A 26,581-nucleotide genomic window follows, 5' to 3' on the forward strand; every position below is an offset into this window, starting at 1 on the left:
GAACACATGAACACTCTTTTGTTATGCAATCATTTCAAACCAGAACGTGGAGTAAAAGAGGACACGTGCACATTTGAAATATTTACTTACTAATGCAGGGTTCTCAAACGCAGTATCTTAGATAATACAAGCAAACATATTATCACAAGCTAAGTTATCAGCATAGTTAATAGTCCATAAAATGTGAAAGGTGACAGCATTCTAATATGCTGAAATGAATAGGAGTTAGCAACACCTAATTCTCACCCTCCCTAACTAGCATAGAATATTATTATCTATGAAGGTCTCTTTGGGTTTTAGCAGGGCGGGCCCATACCTCAAAATCTCAGTGGCAGAGGATCACATCATCTTCCACCAGCTCTCTGCATGCGAAGCACCATCAAGTGTGTTACGTGTGCTCTCAGCAAAGCAATGTGAAAGGCGCGTAAAGCCCGATTTTGGCAGCAGCTGCATTCATGTTATGTCTAGAAAGGTGCGAAGATCAGACCTTACAACAATACTGTGTCGACTTAGAGAGGGAGAGACGGTAGTGGTGTATCCAAAAGGAAGAGACCAAACATTCACTATTGACAATTAGATGTATGATAAGTGCTGGAAATTTAACAAAACTTCAATTACGAAGACGGAGTGCTGTACAGACCACTATCCCCCACTACCAAGAGAGATTCAATGACAATCAAAGATTGACCAGATACATATGAAACAAGAGGGTCCAATTTAGCACATTCCTAACATGTAAGTATACAGAGGCAGATTAATAAATCTCCTGGTTGTTTCTCGATAAACAAAAGGTTTTCCAATAACATTAATGGTTGGACATCACAAATGAACAACGAAGTTCAGTTTCTCATGTTCTTTATTCAAAATTCCATAGGAGTAAGCTTGACAAAAAGACAGCCGACACGTGTTTCGTCAGTACTAGGGATAAGTACTAAAGCCTTTTTCAAGGCTAGGCAAGATGAAGAATAACGTCATGTGTCACATAAGGGCTTGTCCAAACAAGAAGATATAAAATATGGAACCATATAAAAAGAAAATCCGGGAAGTCAAGTCATGGTCCAAGTATTGAAGAATATAGAATCAAAGCATCCTGGTCCGAGTGTCGTAATAAAGCACCCGGGAAGTTGTAAAGGGACCTGCATACACCAAATGCAAGGCTCCCCCATACGGATTAATCAAATTGTCCCGATGGTGGATGATGAGATTGTCGAGGGTGCAGTCCAGTGCTCACATGTAGGTGTGTGAGCTTATATAATGGACGTCCCTGGAAGAGTATTCCAATATACTGCAGCCAAGCCCCACTGTAGCGAGAAGCATGTAGAGTCCAGTCCGTATATTAGCGGAATCAGTAAAACGTTTTACTGATTCCGCTATTATACGGACTGGCCTTGCATTTGGTGTATGCAGGTGCCTTTATAACTTCCCAGGTGCTTTATTACGACACTCGGACCAGGATGCTTTGATTCTATATTCTTCAATACTTGGACCATGACTTGACTTCCCGGAGTTTCTTTTTATATGGTTCCATATTTTATATCTTCTTGTTTGGACAAGCCCTTATGTGACACATGACGTTATTCTTCATCTTGCCTAGCCTTGAAAAAGGCTTTAGTACTTATCCCTAGTACTGACGAAACACGTGTCGGCTGTCTTTTTGTCAAGCTTACTCCTATGGAATTTTGAATAAAGAACATGAGAAACTGAACTTCGTTGTTCATTTGTGATGTCCAACCATTAATGTTATTGGAAAACCTTTTGTTTATCGAGAAACAACCAGGAGATTTATTAATCTGCCCCTGTATACTTACATATTAGGAATGTGCTAAATCTGACCCTCTTGTTTCAACTGTGTCGACATATCCTGGGAAGCTTCAGCACTCACTGTGCAGACATATTTTACCAAACAAAGCTGATAGCAGAGCAATAACATATTATTCTTATGTAAATCACACCGCTCTTCTCGGTTGAAAGCTAAAATAACAATTATGTGTCGTGTGCAAAAGCAGCTAAAGGAAAAATGGCGTTTAAACACTTTAATAAGCTCATGCTAACTTAACACGGTATATAGGTAAGCAGTATCTGTACGACAGCCTGACCCATTAAAAATGCATTACATACTGTGGCAATTATTTATTTATTTTATTATTTTCTTTTTTATTTAAAGAGTTTTATATAGCGCTGGCTAGACCCGAAGGTATCAGAGCGCTTTACATGAGAGTCAACACTGTAACAGAACAAATTCAACAAATTACACAGTACATAAAAAAATTAGCAATACAATTAGGATGGGAGAGAAGGACAGAGAGAAGTAGTGGAGGGGGCAGGGGAGGTGAGAAAGGGAGGATAATGGAAGAGAAAAGAAGGAGTCCCGAAAAAAAGCCTGTCTACAGACCGAATGGGTAGGCGACGACCAAGGAGGGAATCCACGGCCCATCTCCTCTATAGCTAAGCCAGGTAGCTCCATCGGGCGCCAGACAAAATAGTTCAGTCTCAAAACATTGAGAGAGGAGAGAAGGAGAGACATAAAAGAGAGGAAGGATGCGGGAGGAGAGGACTGGAGAGATGAAAGGAAGTGGAGCAATGTGGTTTAGCAATATCATAGAAAAAGAACAATAATTAAACATAACATAAAGCAATCAGCAATACATTAGGAGAGGAGAGAAAAGAGAGGGAAAAGTAGTGGGGGGTAGGGGAGGTGAGAAAGTGAGGATAAAGGAAGAGACAATAAGGAGAGACGAAAAGAAGTCTGTCTAAAGACTGACTGGGTAGGCGACGACCAAGGAGGGAATCCACGGCCCATCTCCCCTATAGCTAAACCAGGTAGCTCCATCGGGCATCAAACAAAATAGTTCAGTCTCAAAACATTGAGAGAGGAGAGACATAAAATAGAGGAAGGAAGGGGGAGGAAAGGACAGGAGAGACGAGAGGAAGTGGAACAATGTGGTTCAGCAATATCATAGAAAAAGAACAATAATTAAACATAACATAAAGCAATCAGCAATACATTAGGAGAGAAGAGAAAAGTAGTGGGGGGTAGGGGAGGTGAGAAAGTGAGGATAAAAGAAGAGACAATAAGGAGAGACGAAAAGAAGTCTGTCTAAAGACTGACTGGGTAGGCGACGACCAAGGAGGGAATCCACGGCCCATCTCCCCTATAGCTAAACCAGGTAGCTCCATCGGGCATCAAACAAAATAGTTCAGTCTCAAAACATTGAGAGAGGAGAGACATAAAATAGAGGAAGGATGGGGGAGGAAAGGACAGGAGAGACGAGAGGAAGTGGAACAATGTGGTTCAGCAATATCATAGAAAAAGAACAATAATTAAACATAACATAAAGCAATCAGCAATACATTAGGAGAGAAGAGAAAAGTAGTGGGGGGTAGGGGAAGTGAGAAAGTGAGGATAAAGGAAGAGACAATAAGGAGAGACGTAAAGAAGTCTGTCTAAAGACTGACTGGGTAGGTGATGACCAAGGAGGGAGACCGGATATCTGTCACGTTTTGTCCCGCATTGTAAAATCAGAATGAATAGCCCTACGCGTCACGCCAGAGGGCGCAGCTGCTTTCTGCCGCTCGAATTGACAATCTTATTGAGTGGCAGCTTCATCAACGAGAATGGCAGATTTCTACACTCGACCTCCTAAAATGAAAAATTTCGCCAGGTGGAGGTCTAGCGCGATATATTTTCTCACAAGCGATCGCCACCTTACCGTTTGCGAACCGCTTGAGAAAAAAAACTCTGTTCTGCATCACTTCGTGGAATTTATGGAACTCCGTGGACAAAAATTTGTAAGCTCCCCCGGGAGAGCGGAATCCTTCACCCACCCCTAGTTTTGAGGCAAAAATCTGTTGGACAAACTCCTAACTAGGCCCTATGTCTGCAATAAGTGTTGTAGAAGAAGTGAGATCCATGGCCTTGTGACTATCAGGCCATTATCTGACTTCTGATGAACCCCACAGAGTGAGTGCGCAGCCAAGGGACAGTAGGGGGGCCGAAGGAAAGGAAATTAGTAAACTTGAATATGAGAAATATGCAAAGTTAGAAATGCCGCATCACCTGAGGATACCTGACACCTCCTCCAGCTCTGCCAAATGCCCATCCAGTCACAAAGTGGCCTACTGGGCCCCAAACGGACAACGTCATGCCAGATACCATGTATTTGGTGGAAAAGGGGGAAAAAAGAGTAAAATGCCCACATCTGCTGCGTGGATATGTCAGGTAAATTATTGGTTCTGATGGATTCTCTGTAAGTACTAAATGACTGATATTGTTGAATATAAAATTATATGAATCAACATTTGTTTGCCATATCTGCGCTTACAATCTAAAGGACGGGCCTTACAGTGAACCCCTCGTTCTGTTTTAAACAAAAGCCCCGGAAGGAGTTGCATCTTACAGAACTTTATCTACTTTAGGAAGAACTAAAGACTTGCTTTTTAAAGTTGTCTTTCAGGGCCAGAACCATGCCCTGTATGGCGATAGGAAACCCCCCTCAGCTCACAATAATGTTCCAGTCTTCCAGGTTAGAAGAAACCAGAAATGCTTGAGCCAAGGGAGCTGTTGAAAGTGTCAAAGGTGACTTATGACCTATTGGACCCTCATCTTTACTGAACTGAGGGAAATTCTGTCTGTACCGCTGGAGCAAGAGCCCAAATTAGCTATTCTGGGAGTGACTAATGATGTCGATCTCCCCCGTCCCCTGTTGGTGTTCCTGGCCTTGGCTTTAGTGGTGGCAAAAAGGGAAATTGCAAAATATTGGGGGGCAGCGACCGCCCCTAATGTGGAGGAGTGGAGACGAGGGTTGGGCCTCTCATATGGCAGCAGAGCGGGTGACATAAAAATCAAGAGGATGCCCGAGAAAGTTCAGAAAGGTCTGGTCTAAGTGGAGACACTACCACGGGCTAGATGGAGGGCTGGGAGAGGGTGGCACATGAATGCATTACACGCTGGCGGGAGAGATGAGATGGGGTGGAGACACGTGTACCGAGTGGATCCTGTTGTATTAGGACTTGCGGGTGGACGAACATTATATGCATCAACTGCATGCCAGGTGCGGGGGGAGGGATGGGACCTAGGGGAATGTACAAGGCCACTGACATGACTGTACTGTTAAGTTATGAACAAAATGTTAACATGCTGATTTTTCCATTAAAGCATTGTTGGTTCTCGGGGGGGGGAGGGGGCGGGGGGCTCTATAAGAGAAAAGCGGATGCCCAGTTGGCTTCAACGGATGCCCACTATGTTAGGTTGACCATGTTTGGATATCACACCATCGCTATTGGCAGATTGATACTTGAGATGAATATCGGATGGACATGTGTGGCTCCGCTGCCTATATTCTGATATGTAATGTTGTTTATTTGAATAACTGTCAATGTTGCCCCTTCTTTTCTCTGGGTATCTGCAATAAAACGAATTTTTATAAATAAAAAGGTGACTTATGACCAGCGAGGTAAAGACAGGAGTTGGTATTTGAGATGATCTTAAGTGAATAGGAAAGGAACGAGAAGAAGTGTGTGACTGGAGTTATTTTTGTTGTATACTTCATAAAGAGTTACTGGAAAGTTTACAGCCCTGCCTGATCCATCTCTTTTTCTAAAATCTATTGTTGTTTAAATTAAATCTTGACCATGTGCGTCTATCTTAAGCAAAACCTCAAGCACTTGGGTCCTCCGTGAGCGCCCTTACTTTGCTCAGTTACTCTGTTGTCACCTGATCAACAGAACTTTAAGTTAAATATCTGTGTATGATGAAATATTCCTTGCTACGTTTCAAAGGCGGTAAAGAATAAGGTGAAGATTTTCTAAGATTTTTTGCCATGTTTGCGTCACTAAAGTGGCACTAAACAGCGCAAAATCTTTTTTCCTACTTTTCTTTCCAGCAAATAACGTAAAAGTAATGTGAAGCATCGCATAGCACTGCTTCAAGTTACTTTGCACCATAGTGGCCTGCCAAGGGTGGTGCATGGGCGTTTCCGTGCAACCATCCATGGTTTCTCACGCTAAACCCAATTTACCAAATACAGTAGATTGGGTTCAGAGTGAGAAAACTGCACCCTGTTAAACTAGGCGCAAGGAAGGAGAAATGCTTTAATTTTTCCTTCCTTTTCTGACTTTGCATGCGTGCTGCACTGTGCAACAAACATACAAAGTGGGAAAAGGTTTCCCTCATGTCTAGGCACAGTATTGTGTACAGGAAGGGTGTCCTTCCTGTACAAAGCCTATGCTGGACTCACACACACACACCCTAGCGTGTTGTGTGTCGATTTAGATACCGCATATAGGTTTTCCGATGTACGCCGTTATATAGGCACACTTCGCAGTGTCCTTATATAGGCATACAAATCATACCCTTATTTAGGTATTATCCATACAAACCAAATACAGGCATGGTCACCTACATCCGCCCAGTTACGTCACAAGTTCTTCAAAAACCAGACTGTTAAGCCTTTAGGACTTTCCCTTGCTTGGATCATTGATTTCTCCAAGAAATCATTTATTATGTATGAACATCTGTTCCTTAGGGGTTCATTCATGACGTTCCTGTGCCCGACATTTACGTCAATACTGGCATTCCTAAACACAATCAAGGTATGAATATACCTTCAATTACCATGGCAAGCTACGGCTATATACGTGCACGGCTCGCCACGGCAAGTTCGGAAGGAAGTATGAATCCCCGCCTGACGCACTGACCAGGCGCTGCCATCCTCCTTGTACAGAATCCAGCTCCAGTGTTTTCTGATTCCCCTTGCGGGGTGTTAGAAGATCGAGACCCGGAAAGAGATTCCAACCTTTCTCATTCTAAGGTATGGAGCAGATTAGAACCTAGAGGGACTCTTGGCAACTATGGAAAACTAAACTATAACTATCTATACTTTAGAGCACCTACTTCTTACCTCGTACTACACTTAGGTTAGGTACACTGGGGTAGAAATATTTAGAAGCACTAGATGAGTATTCATATTTTAGCCTGTGTTATTTATGTATGTATTTTTATGAATATATGTCATCACTACAAACCATGCTATAGCAGTATTATCTAATCCTACTGCTAACGCTGTACGTATTATACTTTCCATTCTGATATATGATTGTAGCAGTTCATATCTCTTGTACGAGAAATAAGACTGTTCAATAAACCCTTTTTATTGAAACGCCCATCTATCTATTTCTGTGTACAACTCTGTAGAAATGAAGCATGCACGATTGACTGAGTGAAACTGTTATCTATTGTTTCCACGATTCTGAGACTGTTCCGATTCCAAAGGGAAACAAAGTTGTCATGTATAAGCGGTTGTCAAAAACGGATCCCTTCTTGTAGTTTCGAGAAGTTTTTAGTGACCTCTGAGTTAGCTGGCACACACAAGTAATTAAGTTTATTGCATTCGATAGGAGCATACTGACCTCAGTCTTATGCTAAAACTATAGTGTATATTATTCCAATGCGCAGAGCCTATTAGGGATTTAGGAACAACACTACAAGCGCTCTGGTGCTAAGGTGTGTGCATGGCACAGGGCTGCTGTAATCAGTGCCAGCACAAGGGAAAGGGAAGGAGAGAGCCATATCTTTGAAAATATGGTGCTCTCCTGCTCCCTCCCTGTTGCGCAATGCATCGCAGCCTCGCTCGGGGAGGGTGGGTTGCGCTGTATTGCATGGAGATTTGGTAAATCTCCCCCCAAAATGTCTTTTACAACCAGTTAAACATTGTGAATTCTTATTCCATTATGTTTCAATTCAGTAATTTTAGATATCTTTACATCCAACAGAAAACAAGCCTTGAATGTGAGAAATGACCATCAATAATGAAGCGAATGCGGTAAATCTCCAATAACAGCAGAAATAATGAGCTTCAGTATTCAGGAAAACATCAGCGCAGTCGGCGACAGGGGAACCTGCACACAAACTGACAGGTCCCGGATGAAGCATCAAGGGCATTTCAGTGATTGTAAGAGTCTGAGCTGTGCACCACCACGCCAAAAGACAAAGAAATGACCGTAGGAAAATTAAGGCAACAAAAATAACAAACCGCCTCCTCCATAAACAAGTGCCTAACACCAGCTTTGATCATGGGAGCGCTATGATGTGATTACCGCAGTGCTCTGTTTTAGAAAATGATGACAAGCCATCATTCCGTGCTCTAGGTGTATTGTAAACTCTTTCTGGCCAAACCACAGTAACCAGAGAAAAGCACAACAGAGCGGAGCCAGACAACAGAAGGGTAAAGGAAAGAGGAGTTCTTGTTTCTACAATACAGCAGACTGTCCCGATTTGCACCAGCCAGAAGGAAGATACATCTTTGCCCGCAAGCGTGCATTGCCATAATCCAATCTAAAGGCACAATCGCCTACAAAGACACCTTCTACGTATTTGGAGTGTGGCAAATATTTGGTGGCTATTGCATTTTAATGTTAAAACTGAAATCAAACATGCAAAATGCAGCACACATATAAAGTGTGCGAGAAAAACACAAGTGCTTTATCAGCCATGTTGGCCCATCAGGAAATGCAGTCATGGGTTGTAGACAAATATATACCCGACCCGCAGACACTATCCAAGAAAGAAGAATCACACACATGCAGCAAGAGCTTTCGTTTGTCATCAAAACGCAAGCTTCATCAGCAAACCTACACAGGAGAAAAAACATTCAAGTGCAGTGAATGTGGGAAGAGCTTTAGTCGATTATCGGACCTACAAAGCCATCAGCGAACACACACAGGGGAAAAGCCATTTAAATGCAGTGAATGCGTGAAGTGCTTTCGTTTCTTATCAAACCTCCAAACACATCAGCGAACACACACAGGGAAAAAGCCATTCAAGTGCAGTGAATGTGCAAAGTGCTTTAGGCAGTTATCACACCTTCAAAGACATCAGCGAACACACACAGGGGAAAAGCCATTCAAGTGCAGTGAATGTACAAAGTGCTATAGTCAGTTATCACACCTTCAAAGACATCAGCGAACACACACAGGGGAAAAGCCATTCAAGTGCAGTGAATGTACAAAGTTCTTTAGTCAGTTATCAGGCCTTCAAAGACATCAGCGAACACACACAGGGGAAAAGCCATTCAAGTGCAGTGAATGTGCAAAGTGCTATAGTGAGTTATCAAGTCTTCAATCACATCAGCGAACACACACAGGGGAAAACCCCTATAATTGTAGTGAATGTGACAGTAATTTTCGCTTCTCTTCGGCATTAAGGTATCATCAGCGAACTCACACAGGAGAAAAACCATTCAAGTGCAATGAATGTTGGATGAGCTTTAGTCAGTTATATCTTCTACGACGACATCAGCGAACACACACAGGGGAAAAACCATTCAAGTGCTGTGAATGTGTGAAGAGCTTTAGTCAGTCATCACAGCTTCGAAGTCATCAGCGAATACACACAGGAGAAAAACCATTCAAGTGCTGTGAATGTGTGAAGAGCTTTAGTCAGTCATCACACCTTCAAAGACATCAGCGAACACACACAGGAGAAAAACCTTTTAAATGCAGTGAATGTGTGAAGCGCTTTAGTCAATTTTCAGACCTACAAAGTCATCAGCGAACACACACAGGAGAAAAACCATTCAAGTGCAGTGAATGTGCAAAGTGCTTTAGTCAGTTATCACACCTTCGAAGTCATCAGCGAACACACACGGGGGAAAAACCATTCAAGTGCAGTGAATGTGCAAAGTGCTTTAGTGAGTTATCAAACCTTCAAAGACATAATCAAACACACACAGGAGAAAAGCCATTCAACTGCAGTGAATGTGGGATGAGCTTTAGTCAGTTATCACTTCTACAAAGACATCAGCGAACACACACAGGTGAAAAACCATTCAAGTGCTGTGAATGTGTGAAGAGCTTTAGTGAGTTATAAAACCTTCAAAGTCATCAGCGAATACACACAGGGGAAAAACCATTTAAATGCAGTGAATGTGTGAAGAGCTTTAGTCGATTATCAGAGCTACAAAGTCATCAGCGAACACACACAGGGGGAAAACCCTATCGTTGTAGTGATGTGACAGTAGTTTTCGCTTCTCTTCCCAAGTAAGGTATCATCAGCGAACTCACACAGAAGAAAAACCATTCAAGTGTAATGAATGTGGGAAGAGCTTTAGACAATTATCAAACCTACAAACATCAGCGAACACATAATATTGTTGATTGTTTTTTGGTTGAGAAGAGATATAAAGAAAAATATTCAATCGTACCTGATCACACTACCTGTAAAAGCAACACTGAACAATACTGCGACTAACAACGGTACTTTCAACTAACTTGTCGGATTAGTGATAAAACCTATAAACCCAACACACCCAGAGTGGACATGTTGGCAGGGCTCTGGAGATGGAAGCTTCATTGGTAAAATGTATGTATTACTATTAGCAAATGTCACTTCAGTATATGCAGTATATGTAATGAACTAAAGCAAAGCACAGGTGTTTAAGAAATAGCCAATTGCTAGATATAAAAGAGCATATACCTTATTTTTAAGTATAGTTTGCTGCATCTTTTACAGACTGTTACCGGTTGATGGATCAGCTCGTGCCTCGAGCCTTATAACTAAGTGTGATCTGTGGCTCATCTTCGACTTGGCTCTCCCTATTAATTTTGTGTCTTGCCAAACTCTACTTTTTACAAGAATTGAGCCACTGTAAGCAGCAGACTCTGTTTGAAGAATGTGGTGAAATAGCGAAATCCCACATCAAAAGCCTATATGTTGTAATGTGCCAATTTAGATGTTTGAAGTTCAATAAAACAGAGTTAAACCAAAAGCATATATGTGCCAGTACAATCAGTTGCACTCCCAGCAACTTGTTTTCCACACTGATTGTCCCTTGGTCTCAAATGTTCTGAAGGATTTGTCGTATGAATGCCAGAAACGGCAGTGACGTTCATGAAGCTAAAGCTAATAGGAGTGTGAGGGAGATAGAGAGGGGGAGAGATAAAGAGAGCGAGAGAGACAAAGAAAGGGGGAGAAAAAGAAAGAGAAATGGGAGGAGGGGGAACGGCACGTTATTTGTATTCACCTAAAAATAGAAGAACCAGCCGAATACATGTCAATGTGTGACATCGCCAGAGAAAGGGGCTGAACACCTGTGAATTTATACATTTAGTTTTAATACCCATAGACCCATGTCTTGCAAATAAACAGGACACAAGGAAGGAAAATAGTGAAGGAGCCCATTATCATATGCGAATCACAATGAAGTCATATGCAGTGACGTCACAAAAAGTGATGTCAGGCCCTTATAATAATTTTCACATGAAAGGTCGATGGCCTGTTTTAAAAACAAAAAACAAGAAACGTAAAATAACGGTTTCAGTTTTTATACTTCATGTGTTTTCCCACTATCATTTTGTAACTAAACTCGGAAATGACTGAAAGTGTAAATATTTTTAAACAGATATGTGGAACTTGGAAATTACATTTTTAAATAGTTTTTAGCGCATAAATAAAATGTGCTTTTAATTTGCCTTTGTTTCCTGACGTTGTTTTTATCCAGCCCGTAAGCCCCAAAGTGTTTCACATTTATAGTGTATTAAGCAACAGAAGGGCTAATTTTGTCAAGTTCTCTGTTCCGCTCTTGCGCCATTCACACAAACAAACACTCAGAGGCCTGTGTCTGCAGTGCTGGGGCACAAAGTAACAATTCCCCGTCGCAGGTTAAGGAGCTAGGTGAAACTGACACCCTTTTCTAGATAATAGTGGGGGGGACCTGTAGGAAGGTGGATATCTGACTATATGGTTGCCCCCACTTTTTGCCTGGAGTTTTGATGGTTTTCGACTTAGTTGGGCTGGGACCCTGCTAATCAGGGCCCAGGCCTATCTGCTTTCACTGTAAAATGGACTCCATGTACTTTAGGTACATACCAGATTGGGTATTGGGTCACCTTTGTGAGCCCTGTGTAGTGTACCATAGGTACCCAGGGCATAGGTGCATCCAAGGCCTACCATGGGCTGCAGCATGTATTATGCCACCCCTGGCTGGCCCTCCAAACTGACAACAAAGGTCTGTTCCCACAGCCTAGGTAAGGTGGTGCAATCACCCCTTACTGGGATATAGTATACCTATATCCATACATATATATAGGCACATATACACCTATAAGCCACGACAATCCTGGTAGGCCTCGACAATCCTGGAGGCAGAGTGCTTGGTTATGTGTGAGATGGTGCTCTGGCATGAGCTGAGCCCCTCTGCAGCTTTCGGAACCATCTCCTTATAGCTGTTCTATGATATAGCCATACCATATACTCTTAAGTGCATTATAATTCTCGCGGTTAATGCTAACTTTGGTTTGGCTTTATCGAAACATGTTGTTTAAGGTGTCAAACACTTTGGAATACTACCCCCCGCCAGTCCTGGCGGCGGGGGTAGCATTCCACCCTTCTAGAGGGAGAAGACATGTAGTTACTGGTAGACCCGGTTAAACTTAAACAGAGCCCTGGCATCACAAAATGGATGCTGCTGCCACAGACGTAAGTCTGCCCTCCTGCTGCTGAACGAAACTCTGGCAGGGGAGGCCTGGACAAAAGGTTTCCTGTCACGGGAGGTGCCAGCACCTCCCCAGGCAGGGTGTAGTGTATTGAGGCAGGGAGGGTTACATTAAGGGAATGCTTTTTCAGACACTGCCTGGGGCACACAAGGTGCTCCATGCATAGCCCAGTTCAAACCGGTTGCTGGTGCGCAAGCCCCAGCTCTGGCGTGAAACTGGACAAAGGGAATGGGGTGTAGCCACCCCCTCCCCTGGTCCACCCATAGGAGGGACCTAGCTGGTAGTCCAGCCCCCTAACTCAGTATAAGTATAGGTGCTGTGTCCCTAGGACTTTAGATTCACCTGGAAGACATCTTGATGCTGAAATCCCGGAACTTCGACTTTCCATACCGACTGGAAGACTGAGGACATCTCCCTTGTGGTCAAGGAGTTGCCACCCTGTTCAAACAGGCACCAACAGCAACTTTGCTAGATAGCAACCCCGAGGCTCCCGCCGGATCCCGAAGAGGCTGTGACACAGGAACTGGACTTCCAGAATTCTCTGACCCGACCAACATCCACAGCGAATCTGAGACCCGTGGCGGACTTGAGAGATGTGGGACTGGAACTCCTGACCATCCTGCAATTTGCTAACTGCATCGACTCCTGAGGTAACTCGCAGTCGTGCATTGGGGTACTTGAAGCCCCTGACCGGAGCACGATTTGCACCGAAGATGAAGCCCGCACACTCCACGAGTGTCCCCTCGGCCCCGCCTTTGCATTTCAACTTGACACGTCTTCCCGGTTCCTAGTCCGTTGGCTAGTGAGCCCCTGGAAGACTTTCTGAACAACTTCACTTGCTTTCCTGGTTGCTCCAGGCTTGCTTCAGCTTCCTTGAAAAGGAGAAGCGCCCCAGACCTTGCTGGTCTGCAACAGAGCCAATCTCGACATCCTACGTGGGTTGCGGTTGCCAAGGCTTGTTGGGTACAGTCCGGATACCGACACCGCAGTCATCAAGATCCTTTGTGGGACACCTCGAATCCAGCGCCTGGTCATCGTTGATGCCTCCTGGACCACGTGGCTGAAGAGACAAGCTCACCATCTTCACTTTGAAAGCATCCGACATCGCCTGGTTCCTTCATGGCACCTTCCTGGTCACAGGCTAGTGACCCAGACTCTGTCCCCTCTGCTTTCAGGTTCTTCAGATCTTCGCTCGATCCTTGGATCCTCCCTGACACTTCTCCTCTGGTCGCCTGCAGCACTTCTTTACAGGTCTCCTTAGAAAACGACGACGAAACCCGACACGAAAAGACACCTATGCACCCAACTTCCCTGGGTGAGGTAACATGAGTACTCCGGTGCTCCCGTGGGTCTTGACTCTCGAATAATCCTGGTTTAAAGGGGTTTTATCGTAGTCCATCTGGAATTGTTCTTAAACAGTAACTTTGTAACTTCTTCGTTCTCCATTATACGTCAATGGTAACCTGCGGCTGTGTTTAGACACTGAACGCGTCTCCCGTGGGCCTCCTACTTCCTAACCTTTGGTTGTTTAGTGTAGCCCCAGCGATTCTCTAGGCCCTAGGCCTACTTTCCATTCCAGACGTGGTTCTTATTCCACTATTTTTATATATAGTTTGTGAGGCCCCTGGGAAATAACTGTATTTGTTCAACTTATCGTATGCTAATTGAGAATCTTGTAATGTACTTTTACCTCTGACCTCATAAAGAGTGCAGAGGGGTTGTGTTTAGAATAAATACATATATATTTGATATATACCTTGTGTGGTGTCCTTTCATTTGGTATTCAAGGGATTATATTTGGTAAAACAACTAGCTTCCCATGCTCTCTGAAGTCTTAGCCTATTGACTGCTGGTTCATGCTACCACTAGGATAGCTTTCTATAAGGTTGACTTTACAACCACCATCAATAAGGGTCGATTAGACTGGTGCAAGGTGCCCACTAGAACTAGTGGACATCATATGCGAGGCTAACTTCTCACAGGACCCCATCAAACTGTGCTGACCCCTGACTTGTGCCTTTCTGATAAAGCAGTAGTGAATTTGAGTAATTTACGGTGAATTGATATGCAAGAAAGAGAAGAGAGCGAGGTGCAGAATATATTAAAGAAAATGAAAAAAAGAGACACAAGACTTTACCCAGTTCTGTGTACTAGCATTTTACGTAAACAAGTTGTGCTGCGCGTTGTGAACAAGCTGTCACCCCCCCCTTTGTATGTAAATGAGCTTCTGTGACCAGACACCCCAGGCTCCAATCTCTTCTAGCGCGGATGATAATGTGAGCACTGTAAGGTAATCACAAACAAGCGCTATATTGAGAAATAATCAGCTTCCAGGTCTCACAGCTGTGGATATGTAGTTCTTTATTAGTTCTTTTAGTTAACTTTAATTTGCAGCAATTCTCCAGGTTACTTCTTCTCAGTATATCGCTCTTTGCGCTCCATCAGTTAAACGTGAGGTTTGATGTAGGATATGTTGTTAGTGTTCCTAGACCATGTCCCAATCCCTTTGTCCTCGATTTGTCGGCATGTGCTTTGTCCACACACTGGTCTAGGATGGGCTTCTCAAGGTCGAAGGCGCTGTAATATGAATAATAAATTCGACATATATGAAATTGTATCTAAACAAATATGTGCCTTTCAGTTATCAAGCACCACCAGACTCACGTCTACACATGTAATTGAGCACCAGACTAAAGTGACTCCTCCCTGTATAAATATGTGCCATCAGTAATCGGGCTGATGGTTCCGCTAATGCACACAGCAAATAAAGTTTCTGGGATTGCACACATTGGTCTAAATTTTAACTGCTGAAGTTTCATGCAGTGTTGCTGATGTGCACAGCTTATAAGGCTTGTGGATGTCGCGCACTGTAAGCAGATCACTGAAGTTCACCCTTAAGTAGTAACTAGGACAAAACATAGTACGTACAACATGCAAAATGTCACTGCCCCTCCCTTCTTGTTGACATCTCCAGGAGTTCCTCCTCTCTCGTGGGTGAAGTGGAAGAAGGTTTTCACACATTATGCTCATGTCTGTGGCACTTCCTTAAGCGCAGAGAGGAAAGCCTCATGGTTAATGCATTGTTTGGGCTCTGAGGGACAAGAATTCTTTGAACACCTTCCTGATCTCTCTGATAGTGACTCTGCCACTCTTAATGAATACGAGATCTGCTTAAAAAAGTTGGACTTGCACTACCTTCCCGAAGTGAGTACTGTCCTTGAACGATATCACTTCGGGAGAAGAATGCAAAGGAAGGATGAGTCGGCGGAACAGGACATGACTACCTTGCGCAAATTGGCTTTGTTCAATTATGGTGCAGCTTAGGGGAGCGCTTAAGAGATCAGTTCATGTTGGGATGCACCCTCGACAAAACGAGACACGCCCTGCAGCAAAAAGACACGCCATTGCTTCAAGAAGTACTGACCATAGCCAACAGTAATGAGCATTCAAAAGCGTGTGTTGATATTATACGCAAAGTCAGTTCAGGTGATAAAAAGGAGAACATTGATGTCAAGGTGCTGGTGGATAGGTTCGTTAAACACAAATCGAGCACCACTTCAAAGCCCTTTAACACAAAGAATTTTCAGGGGAATTGCTTCAGGTGTCGCAACTCTGGCCATATGGCCAACTTTAAAGACTGCCCAGGCAGGAAGCCCATGTGCAAACCTTGTGATAGGAAAGTCACGTCTCAAAGAGCTGCAGAATGGGCAACGAACATAAAGTCAGGGAAGTTGATCTTTATGAAGGAGTTTTGGAAGGAATCTATATTCTCCCAGTCACAGGGAACGCGAGTGATGGCCCTCAGAATCTAGTTTTGATCAATGATGCTCCAGTGAGCATGCTCTTCGACTCTTCGGCCAAGATACCGCTAGTCCCAAAAACATTTTATGAGCGTACTCTGCTGGGCAAAGTCACCCTGTAGAAGCCAGACATTAGACCAAAAGGTTAAGGTGGGGTGACTATTGAGTTGCTGGGTTATTTCTGGGGCACGATTGACTTCAAAGGGAGAGTCATCCATGGTAATTGAAGAAGTTGTGCGATGCTGACCTCTCCCTTAGGGCTGACAAGTGCAAATTTGATGTCAAAGAAATACCTGAGGGCATTTTGTGTCTGCTGCAGGCATCAAATCCAAAGCTTCATTGGTAAATACCCTTTGTAATTTGTGCACCCCTTTGAACAAAGAAGAGTTTGTAAAGTTTCTGTGTATGGCTGAATTTTATCAAAAGCTCGTTCTGAACTTTAAAGGGAAAAGCTCTTGTTTGAGGTCTCTCCTCCAAATGGGAAGCACATTTGTTTGGTCCAAGGGCTGAGAGGAACAGATGATGTTGAGTGGTTTGTAGGTTAAGAACTGGATGAAGGAATTACTGTGTGTGTGATTAGTGAAAGGTTGATTTCTGAGAGTGAGTGGAGGGAACATCACATGATCGGTTTAGATTTGCAGAAAGTCCTAACCATGGTTAGTGGCTGGTGTGAGAAGGACTGTGAAGAGGTCCTCAAAGGGTTTTGGCGAGTTAGGGAAAATCTGGCGGTGGGGGATGGTCTCCTCGTCCGTGGTCGTAAGTTGGTTGCACCCCTTGCACTAAGGGAAAAGCTAGCAACGAGCGCTCATGCCTCATGCATGGTCATTGCCAAGACAAAGAAAGGGATCAGGGAAGCATATTGGTGGCTGTACATGTTGATAGGTTGGTGCGTGAATGTGCTTAATGTGCGAGTTGTGACACGATATTGAAGTGCAGGACGCAACCCATGGTTATTAGGGAACAGGCTACTGGTCCGTGGATGGACATTTCTATAGATATTTTGGGACCTGTGAAGTTGAAGACTCAGTATCGCTATTTGATTGTGTGTATTGATAGGTTTTCCCATTGGCCTGATATCAAGGTGGTTAATTCCGTTGAGTCTGGTGTAGGGATTGAGTTTCTAGAAGAATTATTTGAACGTGAGGGTTTCCCGTTAACACTCTTGTCAGACAATTGTGTTCAGTTCACGTACCCTGTCATGGGAGAGTTTCTGAATTCCAAGGGGATCAAGCATAAGAAGGCATCCCTGTACCATCCACAAAGCAATGGTGTGGTGGAAAGGTTTGTCAAGGTTCTTAAAGAGACTCTTCAGCAAGCTTTTGCCTGTGGTGAAAGCTGGGAGTTGGCCATGAGGAAGAAGGTCAGCGAGTATAGGTTCACTTCTTATTCGTCTACTGGTGAAACTCCCTTTCGTTTATTTAAAGGGAAGGTGCCCAAAATGGAGGTTACTCCGTTGTGGGTAATGACCAAAAGAACCTTAGTGGATGAAAAGGTGGGCAGTATGAAGGGCTGGGAAGAGAGAAAGAGGTGATGAAAAAAAGATATCTTGTATGATAAAAGGAGGGCTGTAAAGAGAACAGTGGTCGACGTGGGAGACTGGGTCAAGATTAAGTCTCTTAGGAAAGGCAGAGGCAGATCCAAATTCAGTCTTCCGTTTAAGGTTATCAAGGTTTTCAAAAATGCAATAAAGACCAGTGTCCATAGAATTTGGAATTTAAGTGGAGTGGCAAAGTGCCAGACTAGTGCTAGTTTTGACTGTGTACTGGTGGGTCTGATTCGGGCTCTGAGGTGGAAGAGCCTGTTGCACGAGAAAGGGGCTCTGGGCCACTTTGCTTGAAATGTATTCCCCGACGTTTGCACGATTGTGGGGCATATTCTCAAGAACGTGTGATAACCATCTTAAAAGTAACTTAACGCAAGTGTGCATATCGCAGTCTATCACGAGAAAATAACACTGTCTTAACGTCCAATTCCCAACCCGGCGGCACCATGCGGTAGTAGCATGATAGCGCGCCAAATGACTGTGCAAAATCCAACGCGACTTACAAAAAATGCAAAACACGAACGCCAAAAAAAATGCGATGCCCCAAAGCGTGATACCAAAATTAACGATAACCAGCGACAGCCCTGCAATACCCATGCGTCATGAGGGAAAATGTACTATAAAATCCAAAACAAAGAAACACGCCAAAACCAATTCAAACCGCGTAGCACCATGGATGCACCCGGACTGAGTTCAGAGGAGAAGCCTAATCCCACAAACCACACGGAGGACCAGCCAGGAACCCCGGGTTCAGCAAAGGGCAAGGAGAAGAGGAAGAGGAAGACGAGGTTCAGTCCGCAGGAAGTCCGGATCAACGTCACGGAGGTGATAGGACACTACCAATAACTACACTGGTAACCCAAACCGAAATATGGCAGACCATCGTCACCAACGTCAATGCAGTCGGAGTGGCAAGGATGTCCATGGAGGAGGTAAGGCGGTGCAGGCATGATGTGCAAAGGCAGACCACACAGAAAATCGCCGCCAACAGGAAGGCAGCAACGGTGACTGGAGGTGGGAGGCCTGCGCCACAGGACGAGCTGGAAGAAATGGTGGGCACAGTCATCAGTGTGGAGACGGTGGCAGGAGTTCGGGACCTGGACAGAGCACAATATGACCTGACCGAACAGCAACAGGGTGAGTGACGACGACGGACCGAGGGGCGGGGGAGATGAGCACAATGGCAGACATGCGCAATCATGTGAAGCACACCGCAGACACACAATGACAGTGGAACATGTCCCTGATACCCTTGGCACAGTGCAGCACACATAAAAACACCAAGTAGGCCCCTGTCCACCAAGTGCACATATGGGCCCCCTCAGAATAACCAATGACACTACCATTCGTTGTGTTCTTTGGAATCCTCCCTGCCGGGGCCCATTTCGAGTTTTAAACATTGATAAACTCGGTGAGTACGCCACCTGGGTCAGGTACAGATGGTTGCAATTTTCATCAGTTTAGATGCATGCCTTTCTAATGTGATTTATTGGAGGAGGTTGTGGATTTCCAGGGGGGTGTGGTAACCTCTTATGCAGCAATATATTTTATCTAGCACTTTTTACGGTGTGTGATTGATTCTATTAACCACCCAAGGTTTTTTTTTATGAAATAGCCCCGTTAACTCTGTTTCTAAGGGGGACATCGTATAGACACTAGACGGCTGGATACCTTCTATGGTGTCCAATAATATGCATCATGCATGCAAGCATACGATCTATTGTGCTTCTTTTCAGTATTTTGCATTCCGTGATGGTGGGAACTTCCTCCACACGTCGTGGTCAATTTATGATCTAGATATATCCTTTTTGACCACTGATTGGCCAGACTGAGGTTAGGTGGGTACCAGGCCTAGGAGAGATAAACGTCCTGAAGAAAACCGGGGTGACCTTTTTGGCACAGTTAGTCGGTCGAAACATGTTGGCACAAGCAGTACCAGGAAGGGTGTTGTGAGAACTTAACATTCTCCCCTTACACGGCCCATCCTTCACTTTTTTAACTCTGGATGTGGAACCTACAAATAAAGGCTCATATGGTATCCACAAGCCAGCTTTAAAGCACAATTTTCATGCTGCATTTTGTTCTATCACCATACCAAGTCACAGGGTGATATTCACTGGTCTATCACTGTGTTTGTCACATTTGTGTTATGTCTTGTCATTGTGTCTTATTTTGTCTTTTTTTGTTTTTCCCCCTCCCTTATGCTTCGCCCTGAGCGTGGCTATGCCAGGGCATTTTGTAAGTAGACCCGATGATGAAGCATGTCACACACTTGTGTGTGTGAGTGAGGGCAGTTTTCAAAACAGATTTGTTTTGTCTGTCTCGTGCTGTCTAGCTACAAGTGTATATTTATTTTTTGTCCTCCCCACCCCTTCTTGTCTTTACACTACCAATCGATGCACATGCGATGAAACCAGAAAAGCAGGGGCTGTGTGAGCCACACTGACCAAGCAAGTAACACTGCATGACCGATAGCATGGCAGCAGCCCAAATAAATGAACTTGTGCACGAATCGAAATGGAGGTGTTCCAGTGTGGATCACATCCCTAAAGGAACAGTTTACACTCTGACACATCCACATGTACCTACAACCCATGCCGTCCAATACACGCAGCAGACATACAATGCACAAGGCCACCAAATGTGTGCAAGAGCACAAATGACCCAAGTCGCAAACATCCCACACCCCGAAAAGCACACAATTCAAAAGCACACCACCTCAAAGGGTCCACGAAATCAGAGCTACAGGGCCAACTCCCCCCACAATGCAGCGCACACACATAGCAACCACAGAACATCACCAATGACTGCAGTGTCAGACACAGTACAACTCCTACATCAGAGGACACAACAGGTTCCGCTTGTTCGTAGTAACTGGCCACTCACATCTGGCATTGCCTGATACTGTGTGATGACAATGTACGGGTACCACCACACGTCCATCATGTACTCGGAAAACCCACTGTCTGCCATCAAATAGCCAGCTCCACAAAAACAGTCACAATGTGCATTGTCATGCAGCCGTATGTAAACCTCTGCAAAGCGGCTACATACCTGGGAACCTCTGTTAACATGCATCTCCCCTTAACATTGCAGGGGGACAAACAACACCACAGAGCAGACCAAAAATCCCATCAGTGGTGATGAAGAGGACACCCTGCACATCTGTGCAGACACCCTCTAATTGCTAATGGACAGCCTCCGCACCCCAACTCCAGGAGCAGGGCATTCCTGCTGCCTCGAGGTGACCCCGCCACCTGCACAGACCACGCAGCAGGAAACACACACCACCACGGCTGTCTCCCAGGACCCCCACAAACAACACATGGAATTCCAACACCGTGTGTTAGGGTGCCAGGTGGAGTTGGCTGATCAGCTGCGGGTGGGTTTCGAGCTCGTTCAGCCAAACTCGATGCCATACGTGGGTGTCTGAGTCCCATCAGGGACCACGTACAGTCCCTAACAGCTCCCACTGTCCGCACCATGCTCCACGACAATCCTTGGCTGACATTGCTGGGGCCATTACTCGGATACAAGAACTGTCTAGCCAGACAGGTTCTAGCGACGACAGCACAGAGTTGGCGCAGATGCGCAGGACAATGGAGACCATGGAACAGATGCAGCCTGGAAGTATGGCTGCCTCGGCTGAACACCAGTGACATGTAGCTGGGATCTTCCATGCCTTGCAGTTCATCATCCTGCCATCGCTGCCACTGAGCTTGGCCCAGATGGCTGTAGTAGGAACTACGACACACACCTCTCCGACCCCTGATCTGTCAGTGGCACACAGTGATGCAGCCCGATCACCATTGCACCCGGATGTGTCAGTGGCACACAGTGATGCAGCCATTACCCTGCCACACACACCAGACACTGAGGAAGTATCAGAGGGCTAAGATGTGGCTGGTAATTAGTATGTGAGGAAGGAGGTGGTATCCTCCATCACCGCCATATGACCTGTCCCTGCCTGGTTCAGCCCTATGCATCATGCCCTGGGACAACACCTTCCACTGACCCCCATAACACTCAGCGACATACACCTGGAGCCCAACGTGGCCTGGCATATCTTCACTGGTGGACAATAACACAGCACTCCTGCAGCGGACTGCACTCTCCCTCTCCCAAATCACTTACCAATCCCCAGCGGACTCTAGTTGGCCCACCACTGGGCTCCCATGTAATGTGGGCTTGGCACGGCCATGTACAGCTCCAGCTCCTGAATGCACCAGAATGTGAATAAAACATTTTAAATCACACAGATGTGTCATGACTATGTTCACTCAAGTGTAAAAGAATGTATGTATGTATGGACAATGATTGCACAAGAAGGTACACCCGTGTAAATGACATCAATGCGCATGTTGAAGCCTGAGCCACATGGCCAGTTGGACGTCTGTGAAGGTGAGCACTAGCTGTGGCCTGGTTACACATTAACGAAAATCTTGCTACCCCCCAACGTAGGCACACGCCCATGTATCGAATAGGGCTGTGTGTAGGAATGACCAAATCGGTAGCAGGACAGAAGTGGTGTCCGACATCACATGTGTCACCAGAACATCTCATGGCATACCTACTCACACACATCTGTGTGGACACAATCTGTTTTGATTCATATCATTGCTCCACATGGTCAGAGGTTGGACACCATACTCACATTCTTGGAGACACGTAAGCGCACAGGCCTTGCCAGCAACAATCCCAAACACAGGGTTTGGCTCACAGAGGTGGGGCAGGCAAAAGGGACCAACCCCCATGGTACAGGCGTCACTCAGTCCCTCGATGTGTAGGGACGATGCTCATTGTGGCACACGATTCGTACATCTAATTAACACTCATCACATTTGGACAGTAGTGAATTTGCGGTTACGTTATTGTCATGTGCGTGTCAGTACGGACAAGGCAAGGGCCACAACATGCAGGGATATGCTTGAGATACTTACACGCAGCATGGGAACATGTCGAGGTGCAAGACATGGCGGTGCAAAAATGTACACAAATCGTTACGGATGGCAACGGTCTCAGCCCACCTTGCCTTGCTGGATGAGTCATGTGATGTTTGGCGTCTGCCCATTGCCCCGTGTCAGGGGACACGACTCACAGCCCATGGGGTCTGCATAGTGCTGTGCCACCGGACTGTGCCGACTGTCTGCTCTGCTGACAGTGATTAGGTGGGAGGGTCCGACAGGGTCACATCTCGTGCTACGTTGCCATGTGTGTACTCCCCCAGCAGTATGTCCGATTTGTGAACGTTACCAAACGATGCTGTGCTGCTCCGCCCAAGGAACTGCCTCAGCTTGCAAAGGTGTGTGTACACACTCACAGTTCTTCGCACATGCATTCTGAGTCAAGACGAAGGCAGTCATGTCCACTGTTGTGGTGGGATATGTGAGCATTCTAGTCAATGGGTTGTGCACCGCTCCTTAAATTTGGTATTAGGTTTAAACTGTGCTCTGGGGTATCACCCCCCTCCTGGGGTGTACTCGATAAATCCACTAGTTGCACACCTGTTACGTCACAGGTGTATCACCCTAGGCACAAGTATAGTGTGCTGGTACAACCAGCTCTGTTAAATCATATAGTTCATCCAATATTCATTTGCTCAAAGTACTTTTATTCTTGTATTGGCATGTTGATTCACATATAATTTCAATGTTTTCATATTAGGCGTTAATATACATCATTCCTCAATCCAATGCATTTCGGTGCATCCAGTACCTTCATCAGGGAACGACCGAAAATTTTGGATGCAGCTCTGTCCGCAGAGAGTAGAGTGGAACACAGCTCTGTCCACAGAGAGTAGAGTGGGATGCAGCTCTGTCCACAGAGAGTAGAGTGGGATGCAGCTCTGTCCCCAGAGAGTAGAGTGGGATGCAGCTCTGTCCGCAGAGAGTAGAGTGGGACACTGCTCTGTCCACAGAGAGTAGAGTGGGACACTGCTCTGTCCAGAGAGAGTAGAGTGGGAAGCAGCACTCTCCGCGGAGAGTAGAGTGGGATGCAGCTCTGTCCACAGAGAGTAGAGTGGGACACTGCTCTGTCCACAGAGAGTAGAGTGGGATGCAGCTCTGTCCACAGAGAGTAGAGTGGGACGCAGCTCTGTCCGCAGAGAGTAGAGTGGGACACTGCTCTGTCCACAGAGAGTAGAGTGGGACACAGCTCTGTCCGCAGAGAGTAGAGTGGGACACAGCTCTCTCCGCAGAGAGTAGAGTGGGACACAGCTCTGTCCGCAGAGAGTAGAGTGGGACGCAGCTCTGTCCGCAGACAGTAGAGTGGGACGCAGCTCTGTCCACAGAGAGTAGAGTGAGACGCAGCTCTGTCCACAGACAGTAGAGTGGGACGCAGCTCTCTCCGCAGAGAGTAGAGTGGGACGCAGCTCTCTCCGCAGACAGTAGAGTGGGAAGCAGCTCTGTCCGCAGAGAGTAGAGTGAGACGCAGCTCTGTCCCCAGAGACTAGAGTGGGACGCAGCTCTCTCCGCAGAGAGTACAGTGGGACGCAGCTCTCTCCGCAGACAGTAGAGTGGGAAGCAGCTCTGTCCGCAGAGAGTAGAGTGAGACGCAGCTCTGTCCCCAGAGAGTAGAGTGGGACACAGCCCTCTCCACGGAGAGTAGAGTGGGACACAGCTCTGTCTGCAGAGAGTGGAGTGGGACACAGCTCTGTCCACAGAGAGTAGAGTGGGACACAGCTCTGTCCGCAGACAGTAGAGTGGGCTGCAGCTCTCTCTGCAGAGAGTAGAGTGAGACGCAGCTCACTCCGCAGAGAGTAGAGTGAGACGCAGCTCTGTCCACAGAGAGTAGAGTGAGACGCAGCTCACTCCGCAGAGAGTAGAGTGGGACACAGCTCTGTCCACAGAGAGTGGGACACAGCTCTGTCCACAGAGAGTAGAGTGGGACACAGACCTCATCAACCTGCTCCGCAGCCAGAGCGATGTGCAGAGGATGTGTTGAAACTCATTACAGTTTGGCTCGCCATTGGACTCTGCATTCGGCAACATTTGCTCTTTTCTATTCCTGGTCGCCAGCTCCCTCCATGGCGTTCATTCTTCAAAGTGCAGAGCCAGGTTGCTGATGCTTCCAGGTTCCTGCCTCTATTGGCAGTGAATTAAATTGAAATACAAAAGTGCCGTACTCTCCCATTTAGGGTATCATACCAGTACTGAGAAGTGCCGGTGCTGTCCCCTGTGAATGAAAGAAGTGCGGGTGCTGTCCCCTGTGAATGAAAGAAGTGCAGGTGCCGTCCCTTTTGAATGAAAGAAGTGCAGGTGTCCTTGTGAATGAAAGAAGTGCTGGTGTGTCCCTTGTGAATGAAAGAAGTGCAGGTTCCGTCCCGTGTGAATGAAATTTGTGCCGGTGCTGTCCCTTGTGAATGAAAGAAGTGCCGGTGCTGTCCCCTGTGAATGAAAGAAGTGCAGGTGCCGTCCCTTGTGAATGCAAGAAGTGCAGGTGTCCTTGTGAATGAAAGAAGTGCTGGTGTGTCCCTTGTGAATGAAAGAAGTGCAGGTGCCGTCCCGTGTGAATTAAAGAAGTGCAGTTGCTGTTCCTTGTGAATGAAAGAAGTGCAGGTGTGTCCCTTGTGAATGAAAGAAGTGCAGGTGCTGTCCCCTTTGCATGAAAGAAGTGCAGGTGCTGTCCCTTGTTAATGAAACAAGTGCAGGTGCTGTCACTTGTTAATGAAACAAGTGCTGGTGTGTCCCTTGTGAATGAAAGAAGTGCAGGTGCTGTCCCTTGAGAATGAAAGAAGTGGAGGTTCTATCCCTTGTGAATGAAAGAAGTGCCAGTCCTGTCCCCTGTGAATGAAAGAAGTGCAGGGTCTGTCCCTTGTGAATGAAAGAGGTGCAGGTGCTGTCCTCTGTGAATGAAAGAAGTGCAGGTGCTGTCCCTTGGGAATGAAAGAAGTGCCAGTGTTGTCCCTTGTGAATGAAAGAAGTGCAGGTGCTGTCCCTTGTGAATGAAAGACGTGCAAGTGCTGTTCCCTGTGAATGAAAGAAGTGCAGGTGCTGGACCATGTGAATGAAAGAAGTGCAGGTTCTGTCCCTTGTGAATGAAAGAAGTGCAGGTGCCGTCCCTTGTGAATGAAAGAAGTGCAGGTTCTGTCCCTTGTGAATGAAAGAGGTGCAGGTGCTGTCCCCTGTGAATGAAAAAGGTGCAGGTGCTGTCCTCTGTGAATGAAAGAAGTGCAGGTTATGTTCCTTGTGAATGAAAGAAGTGCAGGTGCCGTCCCTTGTGAATGAAAGAAGTGCAGGTTCTGTCCCTTGTGAATGAAAGAGGTGCAGGTGCTGTCCCTTGTGAATGAAAGAAGTGCCAGTGTTGTCCCTTGTGAATGAAAGACGTGCAAATGCTGTTTCCTGTGAATGAAAGAAGTGCAGGTGCTGTCCCTTGTGAATGGAAGAAGTGCAGGTGCCGTCCATTGTATATAAAAGAAGTGCCAGTGTTGTCCCTTGCTAATGAAAGAAGTGCAGGTTCTGTCCCTTGTGAATGAAAGAAGTGCCGATGCTGTCCCTTGTTAATGAAAGAAGTGCAGGTACCGTCCCCTGTAAATGAAAGAAGTGCAGGTTCTGTCCCCTGAAAATGAAAGAAGTGCAGGTGCTGTCCCCTGTAAATGAAAGAAGTGCAGGTGCTGTCCCTTGTGAATGAAAGAAGTGCAGGTGCTGTCCCTTGTGAATGAAAGAAGTGCCAGTGCTGTCCTCTGTGAATGATATAAGTGCAGGTTCCTACCCTTGTGAATGATATAAGTGCAGGTTCCTACCCTTGTGAA

General features: G+C 45.7%; 2 protein-coding genes across 2 annotated transcripts in view; one reads left to right on the plus strand and one right to left on the minus strand.

The window, feature by feature from the left end:
• LOC144807730 (uncharacterized) overlaps positions 1-11,470 on the plus strand; it is a 105,787-nt gene extending 94,317 nt beyond the window's left edge. Inside the window, exon 3 of the mRNA XM_078673396.1 lies at positions 7,771-11,470. Coding sequence (XP_078529522.1) covers positions 8,438-9,865 — 1,428 coding nt within the window. The 5' untranslated portion in view covers positions 7,771-8,437 and the 3' untranslated portion in view covers positions 9,866-11,470. The remainder of the gene's footprint in view (positions 1-7,770) is intronic.
• LOC144807732 (uncharacterized) overlaps positions 1-26,581 on the minus strand; it is a 770,734-nt gene that overhangs the window by 713,724 nt on the left and 30,429 nt on the right. The gene's annotated exons all lie outside the window — the stretch shown is intronic.

The sequence above is a fragment of the Lissotriton helveticus genome, chromosome 1_2 (assembly GCF_964261635.1).
Source record: "Lissotriton helveticus chromosome 1_2, aLisHel1.1, whole genome shotgun sequence".
In the NCBI taxonomy this organism is placed as follows: Eukaryota; Metazoa; Chordata; class Amphibia; order Caudata; family Salamandridae; genus Lissotriton; species Lissotriton helveticus.